At 53.2% G+C, this 24,741-nt stretch overlaps 8 protein-coding genes across 8 annotated transcripts; 5 read left to right on the top strand and 3 right to left on the bottom strand.

Moving 5' to 3' along the window:
- Positions 1–2,165: 2,165 nt before the first annotated feature.
- Positions 2,166–3,247, top strand: CCOS01_05471 (uncharacterized protein; the record flags this gene model as incomplete). Its single annotated transcript, XM_060453651.1, has 3 exons — positions 2,166–2,206; positions 2,304–2,486; positions 2,935–3,247. 3 exons carry the CDS (start codon positions 2,166–2,168, stop codon positions 3,245–3,247), a joined length of 537 nt encoding a protein of 178 aa, XP_060315423.1.
- A 1,068-nt stretch (positions 3,248–4,315) lies between these two features.
- CCOS01_05470 (uncharacterized protein) lies at positions 4,316–4,612 on the bottom strand (the record flags this gene model as incomplete). The annotated part of the gene is made up of 1 exon (XM_060453650.1): positions 4,316–4,612. The coding sequence occupies one exon, from the start codon at positions 4,610–4,612 to the stop codon at positions 4,316–4,318; it is 297 nt and encodes a 98-aa protein (XP_060315422.1).
- Positions 4,613–4,968: 356 nt separating this feature from the next.
- CCOS01_05469 (DNA repair protein/CtIP) lies at positions 4,969–7,178 on the top strand (the record flags this gene model as incomplete). Its single annotated transcript, XM_060453649.1, has 2 exons — positions 4,969–5,056; positions 5,113–7,178. 2 exons carry the CDS (start codon positions 4,969–4,971, stop codon positions 7,176–7,178), a joined length of 2,154 nt encoding a protein of 717 aa, XP_060315421.1.
- A 1,018-nt stretch (positions 7,179–8,196) lies between these two features.
- Positions 8,197–11,123, top strand: CCOS01_05468 (ubiquitin carboxyl-terminal hydrolase; the record flags this gene model as incomplete). The annotated part of the gene is made up of 4 exons (XM_060453648.1): positions 8,197–8,802; positions 8,854–9,720; positions 9,770–10,039; positions 10,092–11,123. The coding sequence occupies 4 exons, from the start codon at positions 8,197–8,199 to the stop codon at positions 11,121–11,123; spliced, it is 2,775 nt and encodes a 924-aa protein (XP_060315420.1).
- An 854-nt stretch (positions 11,124–11,977) lies between these two features.
- On the top strand, positions 11,978–12,659 carry CCOS01_05467 (uncharacterized protein; the record flags this gene model as incomplete). Its single annotated transcript, XM_060453647.1, has 2 exons — positions 11,978–12,115; positions 12,408–12,659. The coding sequence occupies 2 exons, from the start codon at positions 11,978–11,980 to the stop codon at positions 12,657–12,659; spliced, it is 390 nt and encodes a 129-aa protein (XP_060315419.1).
- Positions 12,660–13,305: 646 nt separating this feature from the next.
- On the bottom strand, positions 13,306–18,172 carry CCOS01_05466 (uncharacterized protein; the record flags this gene model as incomplete). Its single annotated transcript, XM_060453646.1, has 10 exons — positions 13,306–14,756; positions 14,807–15,296; positions 15,351–15,494; positions 15,545–16,542; positions 16,605–16,977; positions 17,038–17,479; positions 17,536–17,600; positions 17,659–17,688; positions 17,755–17,889; positions 17,999–18,172. 10 exons carry the CDS (start codon positions 18,170–18,172, stop codon positions 13,306–13,308), a joined length of 4,302 nt encoding a protein of 1,433 aa, XP_060315418.1.
- Positions 18,173–20,547: 2,375 nt separating this feature from the next.
- CCOS01_05465 (uncharacterized protein) lies at positions 20,548–21,060 on the top strand (the record flags this gene model as incomplete). The annotated part of the gene is made up of 2 exons (XM_060453645.1): positions 20,548–20,822; positions 21,054–21,060. Coding segments are annotated over 2 exons (282 nt in total), but the record flags the coding sequence as incomplete, so codon positions are not given.
- Positions 21,061–22,389: 1,329 nt separating this feature from the next.
- CCOS01_05464 (uncharacterized protein) lies at positions 22,390–24,265 on the bottom strand (the record flags this gene model as incomplete). Its single annotated transcript, XM_060453644.1, has 3 exons — positions 22,390–23,295; positions 23,352–23,913; positions 24,255–24,265. The coding sequence occupies 3 exons, from the start codon at positions 24,263–24,265 to the stop codon at positions 22,390–22,392; spliced, it is 1,479 nt and encodes a 492-aa protein (XP_060315416.1).
- Positions 24,266–24,741: the final 476 nt, after the last annotated feature.

Here is a 24,741-nt window from a genome sequence, read left to right as displayed (position 1 = left end):
CGATGGGTGGTGGTGGTTTTGTGTTGTGGGAGAGAAGGGGAGGGAAGCGGTCGTTGCGGCCAGGGAGTGGCCAAGGTTAAAAAAGAAAAGGCAGCGAATTTGGATTGTCAGACCGCCTTGTGGAGCCCAAGAAAATCTGGTAGATGGGCAGGCGCCGGAGCACCAATCAGATAGGCAAGTCCCTTCTCATAAGGGGAAGAGCCCGTCTCTAGACTCTGGATGCCCCCTTCTGACCTTTCCTTGGGCTTTTCTGGCTTGGACCGGGCAGGCGGCATTTGTGTTTGATTGCAACTTGGTGACGGGACTGTCCATGAAAGATGAGCGTGTGTACGGAGTAGTATGTGTGTGTGACGGAGATTGGCACGGTTGGCTCACCTCACCTCACCTCTCACTTCGATTCTCTCAGTATACTCACTTGCCGTAATACTACCTATTCAGCTGGTGAACGCCCTTGATGTTGTCATAAAGTCGCTTTAAATCTGACAGGCTTACTCCTCAGTCTTACAACAGGTACATCTAGACAATGGCCAGTTCGATATGGTTATGACATAGGTACTTGCCTACGTTTGTCGAGCACTCCAATAAGGTGCCTGTTCATCTCCCGTTCCCCTCATACGTATCTCTGACCGTGGCGGGCCTGCCTTGCCTCATATGCCTGTGCCTAGCTACAGCCCACAGCTCTCATAACCTAGCCATCAATGCCCGAAATGCGCCGGCGCCTTTTCCCCATAGCCGAAGATGAGATTGTGCTGTCTGTCAGCTTCAGATAGGTACCGGCAGGGCACAATCACACAGTTGGAACTCCTTGGGCAGAATCAGGCCAGCCAAAAGGGGCGGCAGCTAGTTTGCCTCACAAATGCAGCGTCGGCAACCGACCCGGACTGGGCTTGCCATTGAGGGCTACTACGGTCATGGCCATATTCACACCGCATTACGTAGGTATTCAGAATTCCCCAGAGACCTGGGTGCCCCCCTTCCATGACGATGAAGGTTCAAAAAGTTGAGATGAAGATACTTAAAGCTCGGGTTTCTGATAGCCTAAAGAACCTTCCAATAAGGCCGGACAGGACGGGACACCAAACTTTAACATTTCTGATGGTGGGGGGAAGGGGAACGAAGAATAAGCCGTCGGGGGGCAATGGAAGCGCTTCGTTCGAGCCCTTCTCTTCGCAAACTCCAGGGACGGCGAACTCAAAGGCAGGTGACTCTACAAATTCAATTTCACATCGTCGATGCTCTAGACCGGGTTGGTCACGGTAAGAGTAAGGTGCCTTTTCTTTCACTCGAGTCGATCGAACGAAGTGGACTGCTAGAGCCTACGTAGTAGAGTTGCTCATGAGACCCCCTCCTCCCCACCATCCGGTCGCTGTCCTCGCGCAGTCCGTATTTAATTTTTGCCCCTCCATTTTTTTCGACACTTTTTTTTCTGCCATGGGGAAAACAAAAATACCAATCAGAAAATTCAGCATGTCGAAGGCAGGCAGGTGGGGTACCCCTGTGTAAGATTCTAAAAATCGCCGAGAGGCAGGTCAAATGGCAGCACTGGCAGGCCAAAGTGGCAGGCCAGGCCTGGCCCCAAAGTTACCCAAGGCCCTAAGGCACTGTGAAATGCGATGCCCCAAACCTCGCTAAACCCCTTCCATCCCTACGAGGGGTCGGAAATCCTTGATTTCGTGCCACTGTGCTCCCGTCCCTTGCATCTCTCCCTGTCCTGTCCTGAGCAGCCCCTCATCACACGCTCCTCTCATGCTCATGCTGCTCATCTCAGTGGTCTCTCACTCATTACGCTCCCACCTCACCCGATGAGTGGGCTCTGATAAGTCTCTCGTCTCACAATCCTCTGCCAGACTGCCACAGTTGCTGCCCCTCTTATGCAGCCTGGACGTATGAGAATGAAAGAGGGGTGAATCTCGTACACTGCGGAATCGCGGATATGCTGGCTCACACTGTGTCGACAATCAGGCAAGGTCAGCCTTGCTTGCGCTTGAATGAGAGATGGTCGCTGGTGAGTTTTGTCTCTAGCAGCCGTCGGGCGTCCTGGGCAGCGGGCTTTGGCTGTCCATGTAATATCTGAATAATCAACCTGAGGTTGCACCGTACGAGCGCTCTTTGCATGCCCATAATCCGCGTATTGTTAACCCTGTGTTAGGAAGTCTCGGCTACATATGCCTCAGTTTCGTACCCCGCGATCCCGGCCTGACCACTGGTAAGTGGTTGCTGTAGATGGTTGTGCGTCCGTGGGATGACACATGCCTCAGTGTGGTCCCTTCGCACTGCTGGTGTCAGTGGTTTGTGCTTTCTAGCTCCAGCTCCGGCTTTAGCTTCGAGAAGCTCGTGAACCTGCTGCAGATCATTGGCGGAACACCGACACTCGAGGATGGCTCTCAGAAAGCTTCCCGTGTCATGGTGTCTAGTCGTCACACTTTCATTCAACTCAAGAGTCATCTGCCTTGGACGTTCAGCCTACCTGCTACCCAAGGGCACAGGTACGCAAGCTGATAAACAGCCCTGTCGGAGATGCCATCAAAGTAGGTTTAAACCGAACCGAGGCTTGGACGGCCCCTCCAGATCGACAGCGTCCCCCTCATCAAAAGGCAAACCCCATTCACGAAAGAGAGAAGACCAAAATGACAAAAAAGCCTAGATCATCGGCTCCGTGCTTTTCAACCTCCTTTTCAACATCCTCCTCACCCCAAACTCCTTTTCGTGATATCTCACTGGAGGAATAAACGCACAAATCCCACGAGTTTCATTTCACTTTCGAGTTTCGGAAACGCATTTAGCCATGCTCATCCAGGCGAACCAGAGCAGAGGATTGGTTCGTTCCATCGAGATGCACCTCCGGTCCGGTCAGATCTGCCGCGTTCAATCTCGGCCAGTCTTCCATTTCAGGTTGGTGGTAAGCTTTTCGCCCGGGCCTGTGAAATCATGTAGACCGGATGAACCCGGTCACCCATTTCAACCGACGGCCACTTCGCTTCGTACTTTGCTTCGCCGGCAACCCTTCCCTTATCCGCGACGCTTGCACAACTGCCAAGAAACTTGCCCTGGCCTGCTGGTCTTCCGCACGTCGTTCAATTCGATGGTCTTCGCTTGTGCCCGTTGTCGCCGCAATTGTTGGTTGGCAACGATGTTCCATCGAATGTTCTCTCGCTTAGCCAGCCATTACGCAACGAACGCGCAACGAATTGGGTGCACTGTGCAACTAAATGCATGTCTGCTGCAGCTGCAAGCTAGGTATCGTTAACTGCGGTTTGTGTCCAACCGCTGCAACGCAGCAGACGGGCTTCCTCGCGGACCTCGTGGGCTCCAGGCGCATAGTCCGCAGGCTTGTCACCCGAGAAATGAAGCGGCGATGGTCGCGACCTTCCCGAAACAGCTTCATGGGCGGACGCCGGGAAAACATGACGGCGCCATTGCATCTCTGCAAATGTGAAGCATTTTCGAATGCGACTTGTGTGGAGTCTCTACCGGACCACTGGCCTCTTCGAGGCCGCACCTGCGACCCAAGACGCTAGAACGGCATGTAACCACAAACCACCGCAGTGATATGCAGGAGAGCCCGTAAGTCATAGGGGGCGGCGCGGAGACCAGCAATGGGGCCTGCTCATGGATACCGGCATTTGTCCGCTAGATTGTCTGCCACATATCTCTTGAGCGGAGACGTGGCATCGACAAGCGTTGCGAGTCCCGCTGATTGCTGTAGCCAAACAGGCATCGGATGTGAAAGATCTTGTGGGCTACTGAAAAGTATTTGCCGCTTCTGTCAGCAACGGAACACCGAGCACCTTCACCAGGCCATGCAGGAAGAGTCGCTGACCACGTGCAACATGCTTCTCAAAGCTTGGCTCTGAGTTCCGCATATGGTGCCGAGAGCAATTCTCGTCCATCCTAAGTAAGCACAATGCGATAGTCAGCTTGAGCGCCAGATATCTCCAAGCTTCCGCATATGCTTTCAACAGCAAATGGCGGTACTTTTAGCCTCATCTGTGATAAGTCGGTTTCCCTATAGTCAGGTATTGCAAACGTGGCGCTTTGTGGTCATCAGAATTATCAGTGATCCGGTGTTCCCGCGGGTATGCATGGTCGAGGGGCGAGATATATGTGAAGCCCGGCATTGCCAATTCGAGCCTCAACCGAGCTCTTGCAGAGTCAGAGACAAGACAGCTCTGTGGTCGACGAATCAACCCATGTCGCAGTCTCCTACGACGATCATTCGCCAGGGTCGGTGACCGTTGAAGAGCTGCCGGGCCGGACGACCGTAGCCCGTGGGGGATTTCGGGGGCCCACTGACCAGAGCGTGTCTTCAATCTTATTAGCTTTGAAACGTTCGTGAGTAGATATATCGGAGTAGCCGTGCAGGCCCACCAGTACCCGTATCACGAGCCATTCCAGCCGTACCAATTGATCGAAGCCTCGAAGGCATGTTGCTCTGCATTTTCCTCCTGCGCCCCGCCCAAGGTATTCTCACTGCGGAAGTGGCTCCGATGCAGTCAGTCTCCATCGCAAGGTTTGTGCAAGGAATCAGACCGCCGGCCTTTGTGCTTGGGTCACCCCGAAGTTGCAGTGGTACCGGGAACTGCGAATCAATGAGGAGTAGCAAATAGGGCATTTTCAATTTGAAAAGATTGTATGATAACGTAAAGTTCGAATGTGAGATCCAGAAATCCTCGTCGAGGAAGTCTGCATAAGTTGATATTAGAGGAGAGCATGTTCCTGTTAGGTGGCTGAAGCAGGAGCTCTGTAAGTTGAGAAGTGGCTGGTGGGCAATTCAGCCACAGATGCACGGATCATTTTGTGGCGGGTAGATCGATCTGGAAATGTCTTGGCACGACGCGCTTCAGGGAAGGCGCGTCTGAAGGTAGTTTGGCGTCCCGCGCACCCACGTGAAACCCAGCTTCAGCCTAACTGACGTCCACACAACCCCAAGCAGGCTTCAAAGTGTCCTGGTAGCTGCCGTTGTAAATCATGGAAAACTGGTCGCCGGAAGGCCGGGCGGCTATCCAAGATGCCTTCGAAGCATTGTGTGAAACAGTTAGCAAGCAACTTGACAGCGGTATGTACACGCAGATGCCCTGACGTAATGACAATGTGATACTAGCTTCTCAACAGAGGTCGAGCAGAGGCTTAAGGAGGACGATCGATCCCGCGCATTCCTCACAGACGAGCTCGAAATATTGAAGTCTCGGTCCGACGAGGTTGATCGCTTGGAAGAGGAAAACCGGAAGCTGAGGACGAAACTCCTCCAAATCCATCACCAAAATCGCTCTGTCGAGTCATCTCGAGGAAGCCCTCGGCCGAGTTATGTCACCAACGACCAAGCCACCAACACAGACCCCGCCTCTGCAGATGGTCCTGAGAATGGAGGCGACCTAGAGAACGTGCTGCGGGAAAGCCACAAGCTGCGACGGAAATACACTGCCCTGGACCAGAATTTCAGGATACTGAAAGCAGAATTCAATAAGAGAAGGGACGAGAGGAAGGAGGAGATCAAGAAATGGGAAGACTATGCGACAGAATTGGAGACGAAGATCAAAGTCTTGGAGCAACGTGATGGTCACACCGATGCGGCTGCGTACACAGCAGAAGGCCTTCAAGAGCAAAGCAGGCCGCGCGCTCACTTGGCTTCGAGGTTGACAATCGATCCTGATACCGGGATCTTGACGACACTCAGCAATTCGCGGGCTTTGCGACAATATTCTGCCGAGAGAGCTCCCGTGCAATCAGATGTCGAGACGCAGGATCTGTCTGCCGCAGATACCACGGAGGGGGAGACGACAGAGGGTAGTAAGGACGCCGATGCTGTTACTCTTCCACCATTGAGACAGACCGCCAAAACGGATTCAGACATTCGCATCAAACCAGAGCCTTCCTCCGACGGGCCTATTATCGTCTCTGAGCGCCTTGTAGGCAAGAGAAAGCACGCCGATTCCTCCTCAGAACAACAAGGACGACGTAGGGTGAAGATTGAGAGCTCGAATCTTACTACTGGCCCTATTACTAGTCAGCTTCAACAAGAGAGCATGGACCTGGATGAGGTCGGTCAGAGACTAAGCACGCCACGGAAGAATAGGTTATGGGCTGATGCCCTGGCCACGCCCGGTCAAATTGACATGGAGCGAGCTCAGACAGCCGCTCCCGTCTTTGTCAGGCGCGACAACACCAACACTCCGACTACCAGGATACCCAACTCAACAGCGGTTCTGACACCGATCAACCCTAACGCTCGTCCGGTACGCCCGTATGAGTTGAACACCGTGGAGAAGCCAACAAGGAAAGGGCTCGCTCAAGGCATAAGGAGCTTGGCTGAGGACGGCTTTGTTTATGATACAACGGGCCGCGAAGAGCCGGCGGGGCTTTTCCGCACCCCGCAGCCTCCCGGTCGCTTGAGTACGCTATTGAACGCACCATCTCCAGAACAAGCCCCTGCCATAGTACGGTCAATACCTCGTCTTCGGGATACAGGTCGAGCGGAGGAGGATGGACCGCAGTTTCCCGAGCGTCGGGAATTGCCATTCAATAAAGAACGCCGGGACAGGTCGAAGGAAGCTCCAATCGGCCGGAGGGAGCACGAGGAGAACACGGAGCCCACCACAGCCCGCGGGCAGCCCAGAAATCGTGCGACGGTCGAGGCACAGCCGCTACCCCAGAAGGGGTCATTAAGGTCAAAGCCTGCCACTTCCCTACGGCTTGAAGACTTCAAGGTCAATCCAAAGTTCAACGGCGGTTCCGACTACGCATTCTCGGAGGTGGTCAGGAACAGAGAAGACAGAGCCTGTTTGCCTGGTTGTACAGACATGAACTGCTGTGGCCCTCAATTTCGCGGCATGGCTTTGGCTCAAAAGAACAATGTCCATCGTACCCCGGCATCAGACACCAAATTGTTTGAGGATTATCTCGGTGACAGAATCACTATCATTCTGGGGATGTCCAAGGCAGAGAGGGAAGACTTGTGGATAGAGGCTAAAACATGGCAACTCGCGAATGAGTTGGGCAAACATCGTCATCGTTACGCTCGAAGGGCATCTCCTCCGGGCTTCTGGAACGCGGATTTCCCTACTACGCAGGAAGACGAGGCTGAGAGGGCAGAAGGCGAGAAGAGGGAGAAGCAAATGATTCAAGAACGATATCGGGAAGCAATGAGAGGAGGGGGACGCTGGATCTTCAAGGACGAGTGAATCAGCTGTCGATGATGGGTTCTCAGCGAGGCGCACAGGAGCATTTTGTTTAAACCAGCAGGTGTACATGTTCCGGGCGTATACTGAGTCGTCGTAACAAAACTTACAATAGCGTCGAGGCTAAGCTAGCATGCATTGTTCATTTCAGAGGGATGAGCGACTGGGATATTCAAGGCTCTAATGCCAATAAGAAGCAATGAGAAGCTGAAAGGGAGCTGTGCAGACTTGAGCTATGGATCACCCGCAACGCGTATATGCTAGAGTCCCGCCGGGACACGGAAGAGTGAATCCTATCCACCCTCACCGAGCTCACCTCTGAGCGTCTGAGGTGTGTTCACCGGCCCAGCCAGCTATAGTGGGGCCGATTTCGGGCAAATTGCGGAAGAAGAGACCCAATACCAGCCTGCGATGATCGAATAGTGATCTGTGCGCGAGGCTTCGGCTCAGGCAATCGCATTGCGCCAACAAAGCCCGGAGCCCGCTGCCCGCTAGCTCCAGGTTTACGGTTCTACCTCTCCCGCGCGCGGCTTAATTTTTTGTCATCTCCATTGGAAGCAACCGCACAGCTAACTTCGCAGCCGTCGCCCCGTCCCAATCCTCGACCCTTCACCGTTGCTGCCTTCATCGCAGCTCGCCCCTCCGTGTCTGCGCGATTAATCACCTGTGTCGAGCAACTTGTTCATTTTATTTCTCCCCCCCTTTGCTCGTTCGGAATCCTTTAGTCGGGCCCATTTTCTTCCCAACGATTCCCCGCAACCCCTACGAGAGCGACGCACGACTGAGGGCGATTGGAAATATTACCTTCTCGTGCATCCCACACGATCAAATAACCTAATACTCGATACTCGAACCGATCTCAGACTAATCTGTCGACGCTCCATTGCGAACGCGCCGACAACCGTGTTGAAGGAAGCCGCAGATTCAAGGCAGTGATAGTTCCAGCCGTGGACGATCACTGCAAATACACGACTCCCAAGCCGGCAGGATGAACAATCGTCATCTGCCGGCTGGGCAAGCCATGCCGGGGGGCGGAGGGCCAGGAGGAGGTGTCGATATGGGTGGTGGTCCCGGAGGGGGTAACAGACGGAGGATGCAGCAACAGCCGACGTATGCGCAATACCAGCAATATCAACAGTATCAGCAGCAGCCCATGTATCCAAACTACATGAACCCCTACGCTCAGCCGACGCCGTATTACCATCAGCTGCCGCATCAGTACCAGAACGGAGGCATGCCCTCTGGCTACATGCACTATCAGCAACAGCAGCCCTACGTGCGGTCACCACAGGCCATGCCTCAACCTCAATATGTCCCCATGGCCGGCGTGAGCGTTCCTCAGCCGTATTCGCAACCGTCGCCTGCTCTCTCAACGCCGTATCACCCACCTCCCGTCCCTGCTGTCAACCCTGTTCAGACGCCGCCGCCTCCTCCGCCTCCGCACGTTGAACCTACGCCCGAGCCTTCAGTCGTCACACCTTCTGTAGTGTCCTCGGTCGTGTCTTCATCAGTCGTCACGCCCTTCGCTGAGCCATTCCACCCGGCCGCGGTGCCCCCAGCCCCTGCCTCTGCCCCTGCTCCCGAGAGCCCAGAGCTTCCCAAAGATGTAAAGGAATTTCGCGCACCAGTAAGTCCAGCAGATCCTATTCATGCTGGCTTCGTAGCTAAACAAAGAAAGCTCCCTTGGACACCTCCCGACCAAGCACCGTTCCCTAGAAGGGCTCCCAAGTCAAGGCGGAGCAGAAGATTGATGAGCGCGAATGCTCAGAATCTGACACTGCCTGTGGAGCAGCACGAGGGCGCTCTCGAGTCGGCCACCAAAAGCGGCACGGAGGACAGCCTCCAAGTGAAGGCCGATGCGAAGAAGGTGGCGCCCTGGAACTCCAAGGACACCGACTCCGAGAGTGCCACCCTGAGAGCAGACTCCCTGGCGTCTGAAACTCCTAAGGAGAGTGACAGGTCAGCGACTAGCGTCTCAAACATGGGCAGCCCGAAGGTGAATGTACCGGGGTCTGAGGCCAGACCCACGACAAGCAACTCGAACGCCTCGGCGTCCCGCCCTGCCGTTCCTGTTGTCCCAGTCATCCCAGCTCTTCCGAAGAGCAGCCCCAAGGAGGCTAAGGCAACAAGCGTCAGCCAGCTCGCAGAAGAGCCCAAGCAAGTTGCATCTCAGGAGGCGAAGCCTGCTGAAGCAACAGAGGGCACGGAAGTTGCTGGCACGGAGCAAGAGAAGCTCGAGGCTCCTCCGGCGGCTCCCGCCAAGGCGGCCCCGAAGTCATGGAGTGGACTGTTCTCCGCAGCCGCCGCCGCTGCTGCTCCCAAGGCGCAGCCCGCTGCTAATGGCCCTGTTGCTCCGGCCGCGGCCAACGGTGCCACCACAAATGGCGATGGTGCTGTCAACGGCAGCGCACCCACCTTTTCTGCAGGAAACACAAACTCTCTGGCATCTGCCATCCAAGACTTCCGGGTTAGCAATGCTGCCAGGGTTCAGTTCATCGAGCCGAGAGGCCTGATCAACACCGGCAATATGTGCTACATGAATTCAGTCAGTATCTTGAAACCACAAGCGGAGAAATCCACTAACGTCAGTCTAGGTTTTGCAAGTCCTTCTTTTCTGTGCGCCATTCTATAACTTCTTGGATCAGGTCAGCAAGAAGGCTGTGCACAAGTTCAAGAGCGACACGCCCGTCATAGATGCCACGATTATGTTTATGAGGGAATTCCGGGTCATCGACTCGACTGAAACGGTCGAGAAATTGCGCCGGAAGCTCAAGAGCGAGCAGCTGGAGCAATATGGTGATTCGTTCATTCCCGAGTTTGTGTACAAGGCCATCCAGCCTCTCCCGGCGTTTGCTAGCATGAGAGTATGTCATTTCGTGGCTCATTCCCTTACTTGTCGCTAACCTTTTTCTACAGCGTGGACACCAGCAAGATGCTCAGGAGTTCCTGGGTTTGATTCTCAATGCCATCGACGAAGAATGCGCCCAAGTAATGTCAACGAGTGGCTCTTCCAATGGGGCCGCTGAAACCCGGCCTACATCCTCCGCCGCCAGCGTTGTTGAGTCGAACGACGGCGCAGACGGGTGGTTTGAAGTTGGATCGAGACAGAGAGCAGTTGAGACGCGCTCGTCCGGAGCCAGCTCGACGACGCCCATCACTCGTTTGTTTAGTGGACAGTATCGATCAGAGCTTCGCCGTCCTGGTGTGAAGGACTCGGTGACTACGGAGCCTTTCCAGTCCCTGCAGTTGGACATTGGCGCCCCGTACATTCACAACGTTGTCGACGCGATAAAGGGTCTAACGGTGCCCGAGAGGCTACAGGGCGATGCTGCCCCCATGACGAAGCAGACTCTGATTGAGACTTTGCCCCCGATTCTCATCCTTCACCTGAAGCGCTTCAAGTTCGACACTGAAGGAACGACCAAGATCGGCAAGAAGGTCGGTTACCCTCTCGACTTGCAGCTCCCCGCGGAAGTTCTCTCGAAGCGACGACGCAACGCTCTTGTCTCCGAGGGTGCCGGCATGCCCAAGTACAGGCTCATCGGTGTCGTCTACCACCACGGCAAGCAAGCCAACGGCGGTCACTACACAGTGGATGTGCGACGGCAAGACGAAAATGAGTGGATCCGCCTGGATGATACGATCATCCGACGTGTCCGCAGTGAGGACGTGGCCGAGGCTGGTGCGGAGGAGGATGCCAAGGACACGGGCCGATCAGGTCCCGCGTCGCGTGACGCGTCGACCAACCGGTTCGGCGCTATGGCAGACGACGACGAGGGCGATGATTGGAAGGAGGTCACCACCTCTGCCAAGGGTGGTGATAAGGGCGGCGAGAAGAAGTGGAGCGCCGTGGCCAACGGCAACGGCACCGCGTCCAAGGGAAAGCCGGCCAAGGACAACATCAAAGACAACAAGGTTGCCTACCTGCTATTCTACCAGCGAGTCTGAGCCGACGAAAGGGTAGTCTGGGATCCCAACATTCAACAGTAATCGTCGCGTCGATAGGCGCGCGTGGGGATGAGCACGTAAGGTGGTGGTGAACCTGCTTCAAAAGGCGCAGACTGAGCCATATCAAGCAAGAGTTTGAAGTCTACAAAGCAGAAAAAGTCGAAGAGGGGAGTGAGAGAGATAGAGAGGATGCAGCTGGGGGTGCTATGGTTGTCTCAAATCTAATTTGACTACGCACTCGAAGCGGTATTTCAGCATCTCTGGTGGGATTGAAGGGGGAGAGAGATAAGGAAAAAAGCAAAAGTTTACTAGTCATCTGCAAAATTTTGTAGATGTCTCTTTTTACAACAGTCAGTGATCCAAGCTAGGTGTGAGATGGAGGTTGGGTTGGAACTTTGGGGGCGCGGCGGAGGGGGGCGGTTTTTTTGTCTTTGGGGCGTGGTTTCGTCCCGGAGTATGGGAAAGCTGTGGAAAGGGATCAATGAGATAAGGAAACACGGACCGGGAGGTCTCTGTAACAATAAAAAACCATTGATGACGATCTTGGTGGTGTCTTGATCGCTCGTTGGTGACATGTGTGTGTGAGAGATGAAGAAAGGTGTGTTGTTTCCATCCTTCTTTGGTGTAAGCCGCCGGAGCTGAAGCCTGTACGTCTTCCAGAAGAGGAAAGTGGGGAGAGGCTTTTTGACTCTTGCCTTACCTTGGGAGGTGGGATGATGAAATAAGCAGTTTGCACACAAACCACTCACAAGTCATTCGTCTCCTCTCACGCAGCATCGGCATTCCGGTAGACATACACTTCCAACACCCACCTTCAGATTTTTCATATCGGGCCTCCCGTAAAGATTGCAAATATGGCCGAACCCGCGCAAACCCCGCAATACATTTACAAAATCGTCCCCGAGGCGCCGCCGTCGCCGCTGCCGACCGAGTTCCCCCTCTCGGACCTCGATCGTAACGATGGCTTTATTCATCTGAGTACGGCGGAACAGGTACGAATGATCTCTCTTACTTCCTCTCCTTCTCTTCATACCCGGATTCTCCGTGGTCATGTTCCTCTGCTCTCTATCTCCGTTCTTCTCTCCATGTACTGTCCTCTCGAGTCTACATCTCACATCCCTCCGCTCTCGATTTCCCTCACACTCGCCTTTTCACTCTCATACGTGTACTCATAACCACCCACCACCACACACTATTACACAGCACGACTTTCCACACCTGCCTAATATACACTCAATCAAACTACCTAAACTAAAAAAAATCTCACACTGGAAACATCACCAGGTCCTCAACACAGCAAACCTCTTCTTCTCATCCGCCACGAGCTTACACCTCCTCAAACTCCCCTACGCGCCCCTCGCCGCCTCAGGCTCAATGAAGTGGGAGTTCCCCCCCTCGGGCAAATTCCCCTCCGCCTTCCCGCACCTGTACGGACGCAACTTTGGCGCCGCCGACGTGGAGGACGCAAAGGGGTTCGAGAGGGCCGAGGGACAGGTGTGGAGTGAGGTTCTGGGCGGCGATGCGTGGCTTGTCTGAGGATGGGGGGGAGGTGGTGTCAAGAAGAGGAATTTTCTTTCCGGGCCATCTTGACGTCTTCTGATGATGGGGGAAGCGGTTGGTTGGTTGCTTGACAGGTTTCTACGGGAGACATCTCATCATGAAAGTAAGAAGAGAGATCAGAAACGTCAGCATCAAGGAGTCAGACATGGGAAACTATAGTCGGCCGCAGCCGTTAGATGGGGGTGCAATTGCTTGCCATGAATTTGTTTCTAATGCCATCCGCTATCGCAGGGAGCTCAAAACTGAAGCTCCCTCTCATGATCCGAGTTGCAAACAAAAAAGGACAAAAGATTCTTTTCCCCTCCTAGAGGACTTTTTACCACCGCAAAGCCAACGTTTGCACAAGGAATCTCAGTGCGGTCCCCTTTTTGCATTTCATCTTTCCCCCGTCCAAGACTCATAGCAGCCTTCATCTCGTATCAGAAAAGAGAAAAACGTGTGCAACGTTATAAATCATGCCTCCTTCTCCCCATCCCAGCCAGCCGTGTGTATACCCACGAGGTATCATTTGCCCAAGCCCTGCGAGCCGACAACCCGCACATGCAAAACAGGAAAAAGAAAAGAGAAAAAAGCCCAAAATGAATGTACAGCCCCGGTGATGGCTGAGATGTTATGGCCCCTACTATGATGACCATTTGACGTCCGAACTTGGAGCTCTGCTTCGCCGCTTGTTGGCCATACTCGTCGGTAGCACAGGTGACGCAGCCGGTGCTAACACGGCTGATGTGTTTCTGCTGAGGTTCTCTTTATTCGACAGGGAACTCTCGGATCTGATTAAGGGGGGTTGCCCAGATGCGCTGCTGGGTCTTGCAAACGAGTGACGAGGCAACCTGCTCTTGCCCGAGGATGGCCCTGTAGGCATGCTTGACGACATCTCGCCGCTGACCCGCCTGGGAATGCTTGTGGCACCATCCCTGCTCCTGGGGCGGTACAAGATGGCCTCGCGCTCCTGAACAGCGGTCCTTCTCGGGCTGGCGGCCACTTCAATATACGCGCCTCCTGACCCTGGTGGTATTTGTGAAAGCCGATGATGGCGGGACTGGGATTGCGTCGGTGTGGCAGGCATCGACAGGGCATGGTGAAGTCCAGGCGGGGTATAGGATGATTTCCGTCTGGGTCCGGATCCCGAGCGCCGGGAGGCTACCGATCCAGAGGAGCCCTTTCTCTCCGAGGGCATATCATAAAGTTCGCTCTCGTTGTGCGACTTGACAAGTTCAGACGCGAGGTTGCGAACCAGCACAGCAGTGTCCTTGTCGGCCAGCATTTGGATCGTATCAAACAGAGACCTAACTTGCTTGACGTTCAAGGAGCTGCTTCCGTTGCCCATGCCCAGCATCTCCGGCTCGCATGCGTCCATAATGTTGCGGACGAGACGTAGTAAATTCAGTCGCACAACGGCCTTTTTGTGGCCTAGTCTCTGGCCGATGCCGGCAAACATCTCCGGCTTGGCCAGTGAGCCTGATATCGAGGGGCTCAAGCGCAGGAGCTTCAATAGGGGCTCCAATAGGTTGGCATCAAAAGAGTTGAGCTTGTTGGTGTGGAAACAGGCAACGATTGCGTCTGTAAACTTGCCGTCGAGCAAGTGACTCTCGACCTTTGCCGTTTCTTCCTGAAGCCATATAAAAATCGCATCCAGCGCCGTAACCTGCCAGTATTGGTCGGCCAACAGCGAGACGTAAAAGTCCAGCCCCTTATTCTGCCAGAGGTATCTGCGACCCTTGCTTCCCGAGTGGGCCATGTCGCATAGTATGGGCAACGCGAACTCCTTTGGTGGCCGATCTGTGTTCATGATCTTCATGAGCAAGGGAATGATGCCACCAACAGCAGCGTCCTCCTGCCGCTCCTTACTCAGACGGCAGAGGTTGAACAGGGTGTTGAGGACCTGATTGGAGATCTCTCGGAAATGCTGGTGTCCCCTCTTCATGCTATAGCCAAGAACGTCAATCAAAAACTCAATGGCGTCAGCTGTGTGCAGCGTTTCTATCGTCGTAGACAGCATGGAAAGGTTTTTGATAAACTTCAGCATTGTGATCTGATGATTTGGTGTCATTCGTCGCAAATCCTTCAAAACGCCTGTGGAGCTATTAGTAATGAGCCATCGCTTCATCTAACACAAGACTTACTCTTCAACACTTGCCGATCAGCGACAACCTCCTTGACATAGTTCTCAGCTTGAGAAAATAGGTAAAAGATGTTGACAATTCGGCCCTCTATCAGTTCGGAAAGCTCATCTTCTCCCTCCTCATCGAGGACTCTGTGGAGTACCAGAGCAAGAGGATAGAGAATCTTGCTTCTCGAAAAGATTCTGCAAAAGTCGTTCTTTGGCGTAGGGCCCTGAAGCTCAAAGACGTTCCAGATGCCATTGACGCCGATCAAGACTAGATCCCGAGCATCGTCAAAGTCTTCGTCGAGGAATTCGACTAGGACATTCAAACCACCAGCGCTGACGAACATCTGCAAGGTCAACGTGGACGTCTGGTACATTTGCCGAACAAACGCTGCTGCTTCGAGTCTAATTTCGTTGGAATATTGCCGGGCAGAGAATTTTGTAATGATTGGAATGCCACCGACGAAGCAGAGGTTTTCCTGAATCTCGACATCGTCCAAAATAATCTATCAACGAATTAGCATGTTGCCCATTTACGCGACAAGGGGAAAGCTACGTACAGTGTTGACGACCTTCAAGAGAGACAGAATCATCTGCTGCCTGCTCTTAACTGTACACGGCTCGAGAAGCTCCAAAATCGGCAAGAGGCCATGAGCACTAAGGATGAGATCTTTGATCTCGGTGTTCTCCCAAAGCAGGGCGAGCTACATACGTCAGTAAGACGCCTCTCGGGGCACAGACAGAGTGGACCTACCAAGTCTTCAGATAGCTCGCACAGCTTTTCCTCGCCTTCCGAGGTTTTCAAAGACCGCACGAGCTCTTCCACCTTTCCCGCCAGCCTGGCGTGTCTGTCCCTGGCAATATTTGCTTCCAGATCCATTTCGTCCCACCCTGGGTCCATTGAAGCAAAAGGGTCATCCTCGTCCTCGTCGTCTCCGAGCCATGAGTTGTTGGAATACTTGGATAACACCATGAGGCCGCCATCTTCTGAACCCCTGTCACTCTCCTCCCTCTCTGTGACTGCATCTTCTGGGCCGAAAATGTCGGAGAAATCTTCGTCGCCTTCGTCCTCGGCAAATTTTTGAATCTCAATCGATGATCTCGTCCTTCGCATTGGCCGATCTGGCAAAACTGAAGGCCGCAGCTTCGCGCTAGGCGGCCTTCTCGAGCTTCCTGGAACGGGCGATTGTGTCGAACGAGGCAGGCTCGTGAGATCTGAAGGGTGGAATAGTTGAGGAGAGTCGACCTTTTTGATAAAAGGGTTAAGTCCACCATCATTGAAATCGTTTTCCATGAACAAATCCGAGTAGTCTTCTGTGTTCTGCTCTCTGAAGGCCAGATCTGGAGGAGCTGGTATCTCAAACTTGCTGGGGCCTAGCTGCGGCTTGACAGGAGATTTAGGACGAGACGGGTTTCTCGCATGGCCAGCCTTTCGCGGACTTGGCTTGGGCGGAGATTGCTGCTTCATCGGCTCTGGGTACTTGTCGCTCTTCTTGCGAGGTGTCGGACGAATTGTTTGTTCCTGAAAGTCGAAATCTGTAAATTGCCCCGGCCCCTTGATAGTCAACAGTTCCCCTTCAAAGTCGTCATCGTAACTTTCCGAGTCGTTGCGAGCATCCGTAAGCGAAGCGAACGCTTTTAGCTTATCTGCAGAGAGCAATCCGCCAAAGTTGTCCTGCGGCTTCAAATGAGGCAAGTGCAGTGCGCTCGGTGAAATGGCCGTCGCGAAGTCGTTGTCCCAATTGTCGTCATCTACTAGCAAGTCAATATGCCGTCTTCGATCGGACTTAAACCACACCAAAATGATTGCTTACCAGCAAGCTCTGGAGACCTGAAGGCTTCAGGTGTTCGTCTCGGTTTCGCGAGAGCCAGAGGTCCTTTGGGCTGAGTGATCAGGCTCGGTCGGAGTGGTTCGTTGGCACTGTATCTCGACCCGGGATGACCTTGCATCCCGGGAACCCCGCTGTCGGAACCGGTGGACGCCCTAAGTGAGCTTTCGGACGACTTGAGAGCCTTATTCCACTGTTTCACTTCCTCCACGGCTTGACTGAAATTAGCTGGCGCCTTGGAAACGGGGGCATCGCTTCTTCGGCATCCGATGATCCACGCGTGTCGTAAAAGTTTTCGCGCTGTGACTCTTAGGTTCGGATCTTTCTGGAAGCACTGCATCAAAAAGTCGCGAGACGCCTACGTCGTGTTAGTCATAGGTGCCCCAGGCGTAGAATAGGGGGGGCACGGGGCGCAAACCGGTGAAATGCCCTCAGGCAATGGCGGATGGTCATCGTTGACAATGGCAAAAAGCGCGGGCATAGCCGCAAGGTTATGGTACGGCGGCCTGCCCTGCAACAACTCAATGACCGTGCAGCCAACACTCCAGATATCAGACGCAGGGCTGGCGCCGGAAAGTTGAATGATTTCTGGTGCCATCCAGTAGGGGGTACCAACGACCTGCGCTTCCTTGTCTTGCCCGCCTGCGAGTGTGCTTGTCGAAACTCCAAAGTCTGCGAGCTTGACTTTGCCGTCCTTGGTGGTGAGGATGTTGGCACCTTTGATGTCTCGGTGGATAACACCCTGATCGTGAAGGTATTGCAATCCTTGCAGAACCTGTGTTGTGTAAACGCCGACCAAGTTCTCGGGAAATTTGCCATATGACTTGCATATTGAGTGCAGAGAGCCATTCTCACAGTACCTGAGCCAACATATCAGCTATGATCGGATGAAGTCAGAAACCGGAGCTTGACCTACTCGAGAATGATGTTGAGACAGTCTGCCGATTTGACGAAGCCAATGTACTTGACAATGTTGTCATGCTACAAGCACTATTAGCTCAAAGGACCCTGTATAGTTTCTTGAGTTGGAAGCACCTACATGCAAGTTCTTCAAAAGATCGATTTCAGACTAGGTAGGACAAGGTCAGTCTCGGCATCCCACCGACAAGGCAAGCGAGTGAGGGGCAGAGTATACCTCAATCATGCGCAACTCGCTCTTGGGCAGATCAGCGAGCTTGATCTGCTTGACGGCAACAGCCTCGCCCGTTCCCCAATTGAAAGCCTTGTAGACGGATCCAAAGGCTCCCTTGCCGAGACATTCTCCCAGACGCTGTATCGAGAAACTGGTCAGCTTTTGCGGCCTTCAAGCATAGTTTCTCCTCGCCCCAATCTCCCCTTCTCTCACTCTTGGACGAGTCCTCAGAGCCGGGTATACGCACATAATCCTTCAAACCCGGGTCTTGCAGCGCGGAGCTCTCTCTTGGGCCCTGTTTTTCCTTTCGCGGTGTTCCTGAACTCCTCTCGCGGGAGGCAACCACGGCGGCTCTGCCGTTTACATGGTACTGACGCTCGACGGAGGACGAGGCCGACGACGGCGGCGAGGGATTGGGCATGGTGGTCGGCGGACGGGAAGCTTGGCGCAATCACCAGGCTGATATCTCGTAGTCGGGGGTTTCGAGGGTGTCGGCATGAACCGTCGCAAAGCAGAAGCGACTCCGTATAGGAAGGACCTGGCCTTTTCGAAAGAAGGGAAGCCGAGCGAAAGGATCGATCGTGAGTTCAAGCGAGCGGCGGTTACGGCAAAAGTGAGGGCGCGCTGCACATTGCCCGGCAGCAGGACGGCATGCCAGTCGGATGCAGTTCGGGGCACGTTATTCTCGGTTCGTTGGGCTCCGTTCTTCTTTGGCGCTTGCGGTCGAATAGTCGTTTAGACCACGAAAATGTCGGTGGGCATGCGGCGGATGAGGAGAGAGAGAAAGCCAGTCGAACGAAGGCGGTGGTGACGTGAGGGCGGGCGCGCAACTGGTGGGAGTGATTTCCCCAAACGCGGGAGGCCCAGACTGGTGCGAAATGACGGCAGCGAAAACACACAAAGAAAACAATCGTGGGTGTCGTAGGCTACCCTTGGAGGTTGCAAAGGCCAGCCAGCTAGTGCCTCCGCTCCGCGATTCGGTAAGGCAGACAGAGGGGCAAAGGAATTCGGTTTGCCGTCTGCTGTCGGGTTTCCACGTCGTCGTCGTCGTCGTCGTCGTCGTCGTCGTCGTCGTCGCTGCAGTCGTCAACGGCAGCCGGTCGATCGGGTCAGAGGCGGTCGGTCTGCCGGTCGGGAGCGGTGGAGGGGTTTGGGGTGCAAAGGTCGAGTAAATGAGCGGACGGGGAATTGGGCGGCGGGCGGGCGGCGAAGTCGTCGGGTGGGTGGTGGGTTGGTCTGGCAGATATGATGTCGGAGGGGTTCCCGAGGTGTGGGAGGGATGATGTGGACATCAACAGACAAATGGAAGGGAAGGAGAAGAAAAAAACCACACGAGACAAATGTCAGTACAGCACTTTCTGAGCTGAAGCTGGAGCTTTTGGGGGAAATGATGTATTTTGTGAGAGGTGATGTGTGAGTCTAGGATTAGGTAGTTTTACACATACAACGCGCGCACATCATGCACACAAACACGTCAGGTACAGGCGCCTGGGCCAGAACAAATGGTAAGGTACGGGACGGGAGAGCGAGATGAGAGCTGCCCGGAGAAATTCGACTTGCTGGTGCTGACGCGCGCAACCGCATTTGGCTCTCTCCAAGGCACTTCGCTGTACAAGTGTGGGAAGGGATGGTAGAAACGTCAGGTCGGGTCAGGCCAGGTCCAGTAGAAGTGGCACTGGGCGTGTGCCATCACTGGTCAGGTAGCCGCAGGGCAGCGATGCACCCGGTATCTTACCACTGTCCATTCAGGCACAATGTTCCTTAAGGTAACTGATTAACGGCTCCAGGTCCCGTCACTATCACAAACACCACCTCGCCATTACTTACGGTATTATCACAATCACCCATCCCCGGGAAAAGCAGATCGATGCAGTGTGATGGCATGTCTTGGCTGCTTCTAGGATTACATATTTCCCAACTGGCCCTTGTCCACAATTTGAGCCCGGGTGCCCACTGTTTAACTCCATCGTTTTGCATTACTAGAGGATTACCGCAGTACATATAGACGCTACCCTGCCCTCGAATTCCGCACTATTTAACCTTAACCCTTTTTATAAGTTACCTATCTTTTCTTTTATTTTACCCTCTCCCTCGTTAAGGGATCGCTAAAATTATAGTTTCGATAGTTTATTAATAAACTAATATTACTATTTAGAAATAAATAACCTATTTTTATATATAAGTACTAAGAATCTTATTATTATAAAAATAGTAATAAATATATTAAAATACTTAAGAGAGCTTTTTAATAAATTTTTAATACTATTTAAAATAATTATCCTCGAACTATAAAAAAAAGCCGAGGTACTATATTAATATAGCCCTATTTATTTTATTAATATTAATAATATCTTTTTTAATATAAAATATATTAATAATATTCTATAACTACGTTACTACGCTTTGTAAATCGTACTTAATATTAATAAGGATTTTAATATTATTTATTAAGTCTTTTATTAAAGTCGTTATTATAAAGTTAGTTTAGTTATTAGTATTTTAATAAATATTTTAACTTAATTTAAAAGCTCTTATAGCTCTTAATTAAAAACTTTTAAAAAACTTATAATTAGACTTTTTATTTATTATAAATAAAGCTATTATAATTAAAACTATGGTACTACTTACGGACCTCGATAATAAGTAGTTAATAATATAATTATTTTTTTTTTATAATAAGCTTAAAAAAGTATCTTAATTTAAGTACTAAGTAAGTACTATACTATTTTATTAAAACTATATTCTTATACTTATAACTTAGAAAGAATTAACTTTTTTTAATAATAAGGTACTCAGAGCCCGGGTACCATCGGTGCTAAGGAGCAGGCGGGGGCCCTTGGAAGGTGGGACACCTCAAGAGACTTGCCCTGGGCAGTCCGGCACGCTTCCATTCCTACCTCTCGCGCTAGCAACGCTAGAAGCTCTCGCACGTCGCCCCAGGGCTCCGCCAGCGCGCTAACACGCACCCGACCTGAACTGGAAACAACCAAAGGAACGTTCCGACCTGAGCTTCAACCTTCTTCCTCTCTCATCGTCACCTCGCCTTGGCCATTTATGAACGACATAGTAAGGTAATGAACATGAGTGGACCTAGCTCAATTCCTCGGCTGTTGACTCTGAACTTTCATGGTTTCTTGCTTCTCCATGGTCAATGCGCTCCATGTCTATCCGTACCTTGCCACCGTCTTACACAGACAGCTAACATTTTATCCAGTGCCTGATCTTCCCCAGATATGGCACGCGCCTACGAGATAGATACCTTGCATTCTTGAGCCCCCCTTCAGATGATTTACAATCTATAAACAGTAAAATACAGGAACCCAGACTACCAGCATTGTTTTGTGAGAACCGCTCTTCGCCGTGGTAACGGCGTGACAGTGTCTCGTCTAGACAGATCAACAATTCCCGTTGCGGTAATACGGATACCTACCCCTACCTTCCCCCATGTCAGCGACAGGGCCACCAACTCCCCCTCTCATTACCTTACCTTACCTGACGTCGTTTTTTCTAAATTTCTCGTGGAATCTACTCCGTAGTAATTATCACACACTCTTCTCGTTTGGTATTCGTACGAATACTGCCCCATCCAAGCGCTTATGAGAACTCACCTACCAGACAAGGACAAAAGAATGACACTAACCGCGCTCGCTCAATACATCCACACACACACACACACACACACACCCAAGGGCTGAGGTTAAGGTGATCAGCGCGGGAACAAAACACACTAAGGCACGCCGCCGCCTTCGTCGTGACATGTGAGTGGCCAGTCCCAGCGAACCCGTGCCGAGCCGCGAACGTCTGCACCAGATCCCAAGAACCACGACTCTTTTTCCTTCACGATCCTATCCTTACCAAAGTTGATTTGCGTCATCATCCTTGAATTGGTCATCCGTACGGAATGTCTCCCTTCAATGCTCCAAGATCTAATCTCATCCCGTCTCATCTCATCTCAACTGCCCAAGCACGCTGCCAATATTATCCCAAACAAGCATCCAAATAACACAACGCGGAGTCTTCCATATTGGGTCACAAAATACATTCCTGAGCTCCCCAAACCCCCTCCCCGCTCTGGAGTCAAGAAATAAACAGACTCCCATACTCCGTAGATCCGTAGATCCATCAGCCGGATGACCGAAAAGAGAAAACAGCAGAGACATGAACATACCCCTCGCGGTCTCACTTTCTCGACTGAGACATGGGGAGATCACTTCTTGAACCCCCCTCCATCTTACGGTATTCACGTCCAATGTTACAAAGCATACCACGACACGTCAATCAACTAAACACAAGAACTCTTCGGGAAGATCATATGACCAACGGCCACTCCATTTTGTCTTGATGGTTCTCGCCTCAAGAATAGTATAGATCCTGTGGATCTGGATCTGTCCCGTCACGCTTCCATCACGATACACGTATTATACAGATGGCCCGCCCAGATACCTGCATGGCGCCCGTTGAAAACCCAACAGTGACCCTGACCACCGCCCATGGCAGATCCTATAAGCCCCTTATAAGCCCCTTATAAGCCCCTTGTACTCCAAACATCATGCCTTGGGAAGCTTCTTCTAGTTCCCAGGCTTTTCGCTTTTTTCGTTTCAAACGTGGAAAAAAAGATCATGCATAGTCCCGCCTTCTTCAAGATTCCTCAGGCAGAGTCCGGGAAAGCCCGGCACCTGCCCACCACTCGTCGGGAATGTCTTGCCGCCGCGCAAGATGCCGTACAATCTCCTGCATGCCCTCCAGCGCGTTGTCGTTGGACGATTCGGTGCGGCTCGGGGGCCCTGCGTCACCGTCGCCATCCCCTTGGCCGCCTGCATCGCGGGACTCCTCGCTGGAATCTCTGACAATGTGGTCGAGCAGCTCCGGTAGCGGGGTGGGATCGCGAGTTGCGATCCTGTAGTGGCGAGCGAGCTCCAGTCGCCGACGACTTCGCATCTCTTCGATGTCGCGGCTACTCATAGCCCTCATAGCCCCGTCTCCCCGAACAAAGGATATTCTGCTCGGATCATTCGCATCCAAGTCGGCGACAAACCGCCGGTGTCTGGACGGGTAGTTCATCGTCCAGTGATCGGGCCAGCCCCTTCCCATGTGCAAGTCTTCATGACCCTCACTATCCGAGTTTTCAAGTCCGGATTCGCAAGGTTGCTCAGTAGACTCCTCAGCCCTTTCGGGTCTGTCCACAGACGTGCGAGATGATGCGCCGGCGCTCTGTGATTGCGATGCAGAAGCAGACGCAGACGCCGAAGCAGAGGCGAAAGACGACCCAGCGCTTGGAGGCTGCGGGTCCGGCGTAAGAGTAGTCAACAGTGTGTCCCAGACGCCATCCTCATCAGGACTGATGCTTCTGTTACGGTCGCCAAGGCCGTCTGCAAGAGAAGCCTCAATCAAGTGCCCAAAAGGACGAATTCGGCGTACCCGCCGCGATAAAGATGCGCGGTCTGGTTGCGATTCCAAGTCCGGTCTACGCATACGTCCCGCAAACCTGGCGGAAGTTGCATGCTCGGGACTGCGGTCGAAGCGTGCTGCAACTGGTGGGGCGGGCTACTTGGTATGTTAGTCAACAGCGTAATCCTAAGTCACAACCCGACAAAGCCTACCATTGACATGCGATCGAGCTGCGCCCGACGGAACCTCCGTCGTTCTCTAGAGTTGGCGTATGATGTTGAGCCCTCAAGCTGGGCCCGGTCTGGTTCCTGCCAATTGGCATCCTCTTCCCCGGTCGGGGGTGTGACGGTAACCCCGTTGGAGAGCCTGGGCATACGGTTCAATACCCATTCATCGCCGTACATGGAAATCAGACGAGCTTCACTGGGTTCATTGCTATCGGCTTGACGATTGCGTGCTTCGTTTACACGTTCGATGATTTCAGCAGCCGGATTGCGGCGCTCGGGCACCGGAGGTGTCGATCGCGAGGGGGGCGCAACATATGCCTCCGGAGGCGGAGGGTGGCCAGACTCGATCCATGGATACCGGGCGCGCGGGATAGGCTCGGGGCCGGGAGTGGGGTAGTTGTCGCGGAGGAGAGCGGCGCGACGGCGGAAGGGGCGCGTGTCGTCGCTTCGGCGGCTGCGGCGAATGGTAGAGCGAGGATGTCGAGTGGCTGCAGACTTGTCGCCGATTTGAGCGGGAACATCTGACTCGACGGGAGCGATGAACAATCTGCGGTTGGGAAGATGCGATGTTAGTGATGGGATGCGAGGCCAGGGTATGAAGCAGTCTGCATTCACCGCGACTGGATTGCAACTCGGCGGCGGCGGCGGGGACGACGACGACGTGGCCAAGGCAGTCTTTGGAGGCAGTCGACGAATTGCAAACGAGAGTATGCGGAGGATTTATGATGAAGGAGATGGATATAGATGGAGGCATTGGAGTGGAAGCGATTGCGATTACGCGATGCGACTGGGCAGGCCGAGATTGAGCCAGCGTCCCACAGGCCAGGCGCAAAGGCAAAGGTAATGCAGCGCGACCAGGAAAGCCGCAGGGGTAGGCGAGAAACTTACGGGAGGCCCATTTTGACCGACTAATGACGCGCGCCCGACGAATGAATTCAAAGGCAGCGGGGACGATAGGTCGGTGGCGCAAAGTTTCGACTTGATCGCAAGATGGCAAGATTGATGCGATTGTGGTCGTGATGAGAGTGATGGACGATGGGGCCGCGGTACCGTGTTTCGCGATGGATTCGCGATGGAATTGGCGAGTTGCGCGAAGCGGAAATGGCTTTTCTTCGTGGGGCGGATAGGCGGGAAGGCGGGAGCGAGGATTGCCTGGGGACTTTTGGACTTAGGTTGGGGTATGTATTAGGTCAGGTCAGTGAATGACGGGGACGGGGCCACTGGGACTGGACGTGGATTGACGGTCAAGAAGGAAATGGAGCGAGACGAGGACGGGAGTCGGGAGGGGGGTAAAAGGCAGAAAGGCTCCGGGACAATTAAAAAACGAAAAAAAGGAACAGGAAGGAAAATGGGAAAAGCGCGGGTCTTTGGGGAA

The sequence above is a fragment of the Colletotrichum costaricense genome, assembly GCF_030867565.1.
Source record: "Colletotrichum costaricense strain IMI 309622 chromosome Unknown Scaffold_5.1, whole genome shotgun sequence".
In the NCBI taxonomy this organism is placed as follows: domain Eukaryota; kingdom Fungi; phylum Ascomycota; class Sordariomycetes; order Glomerellales; family Glomerellaceae; genus Colletotrichum; species Colletotrichum costaricense.
Note: the sequence above shows the minus strand (reverse complement) of the source record. Positions and strands in the feature narration are given on the sequence as shown.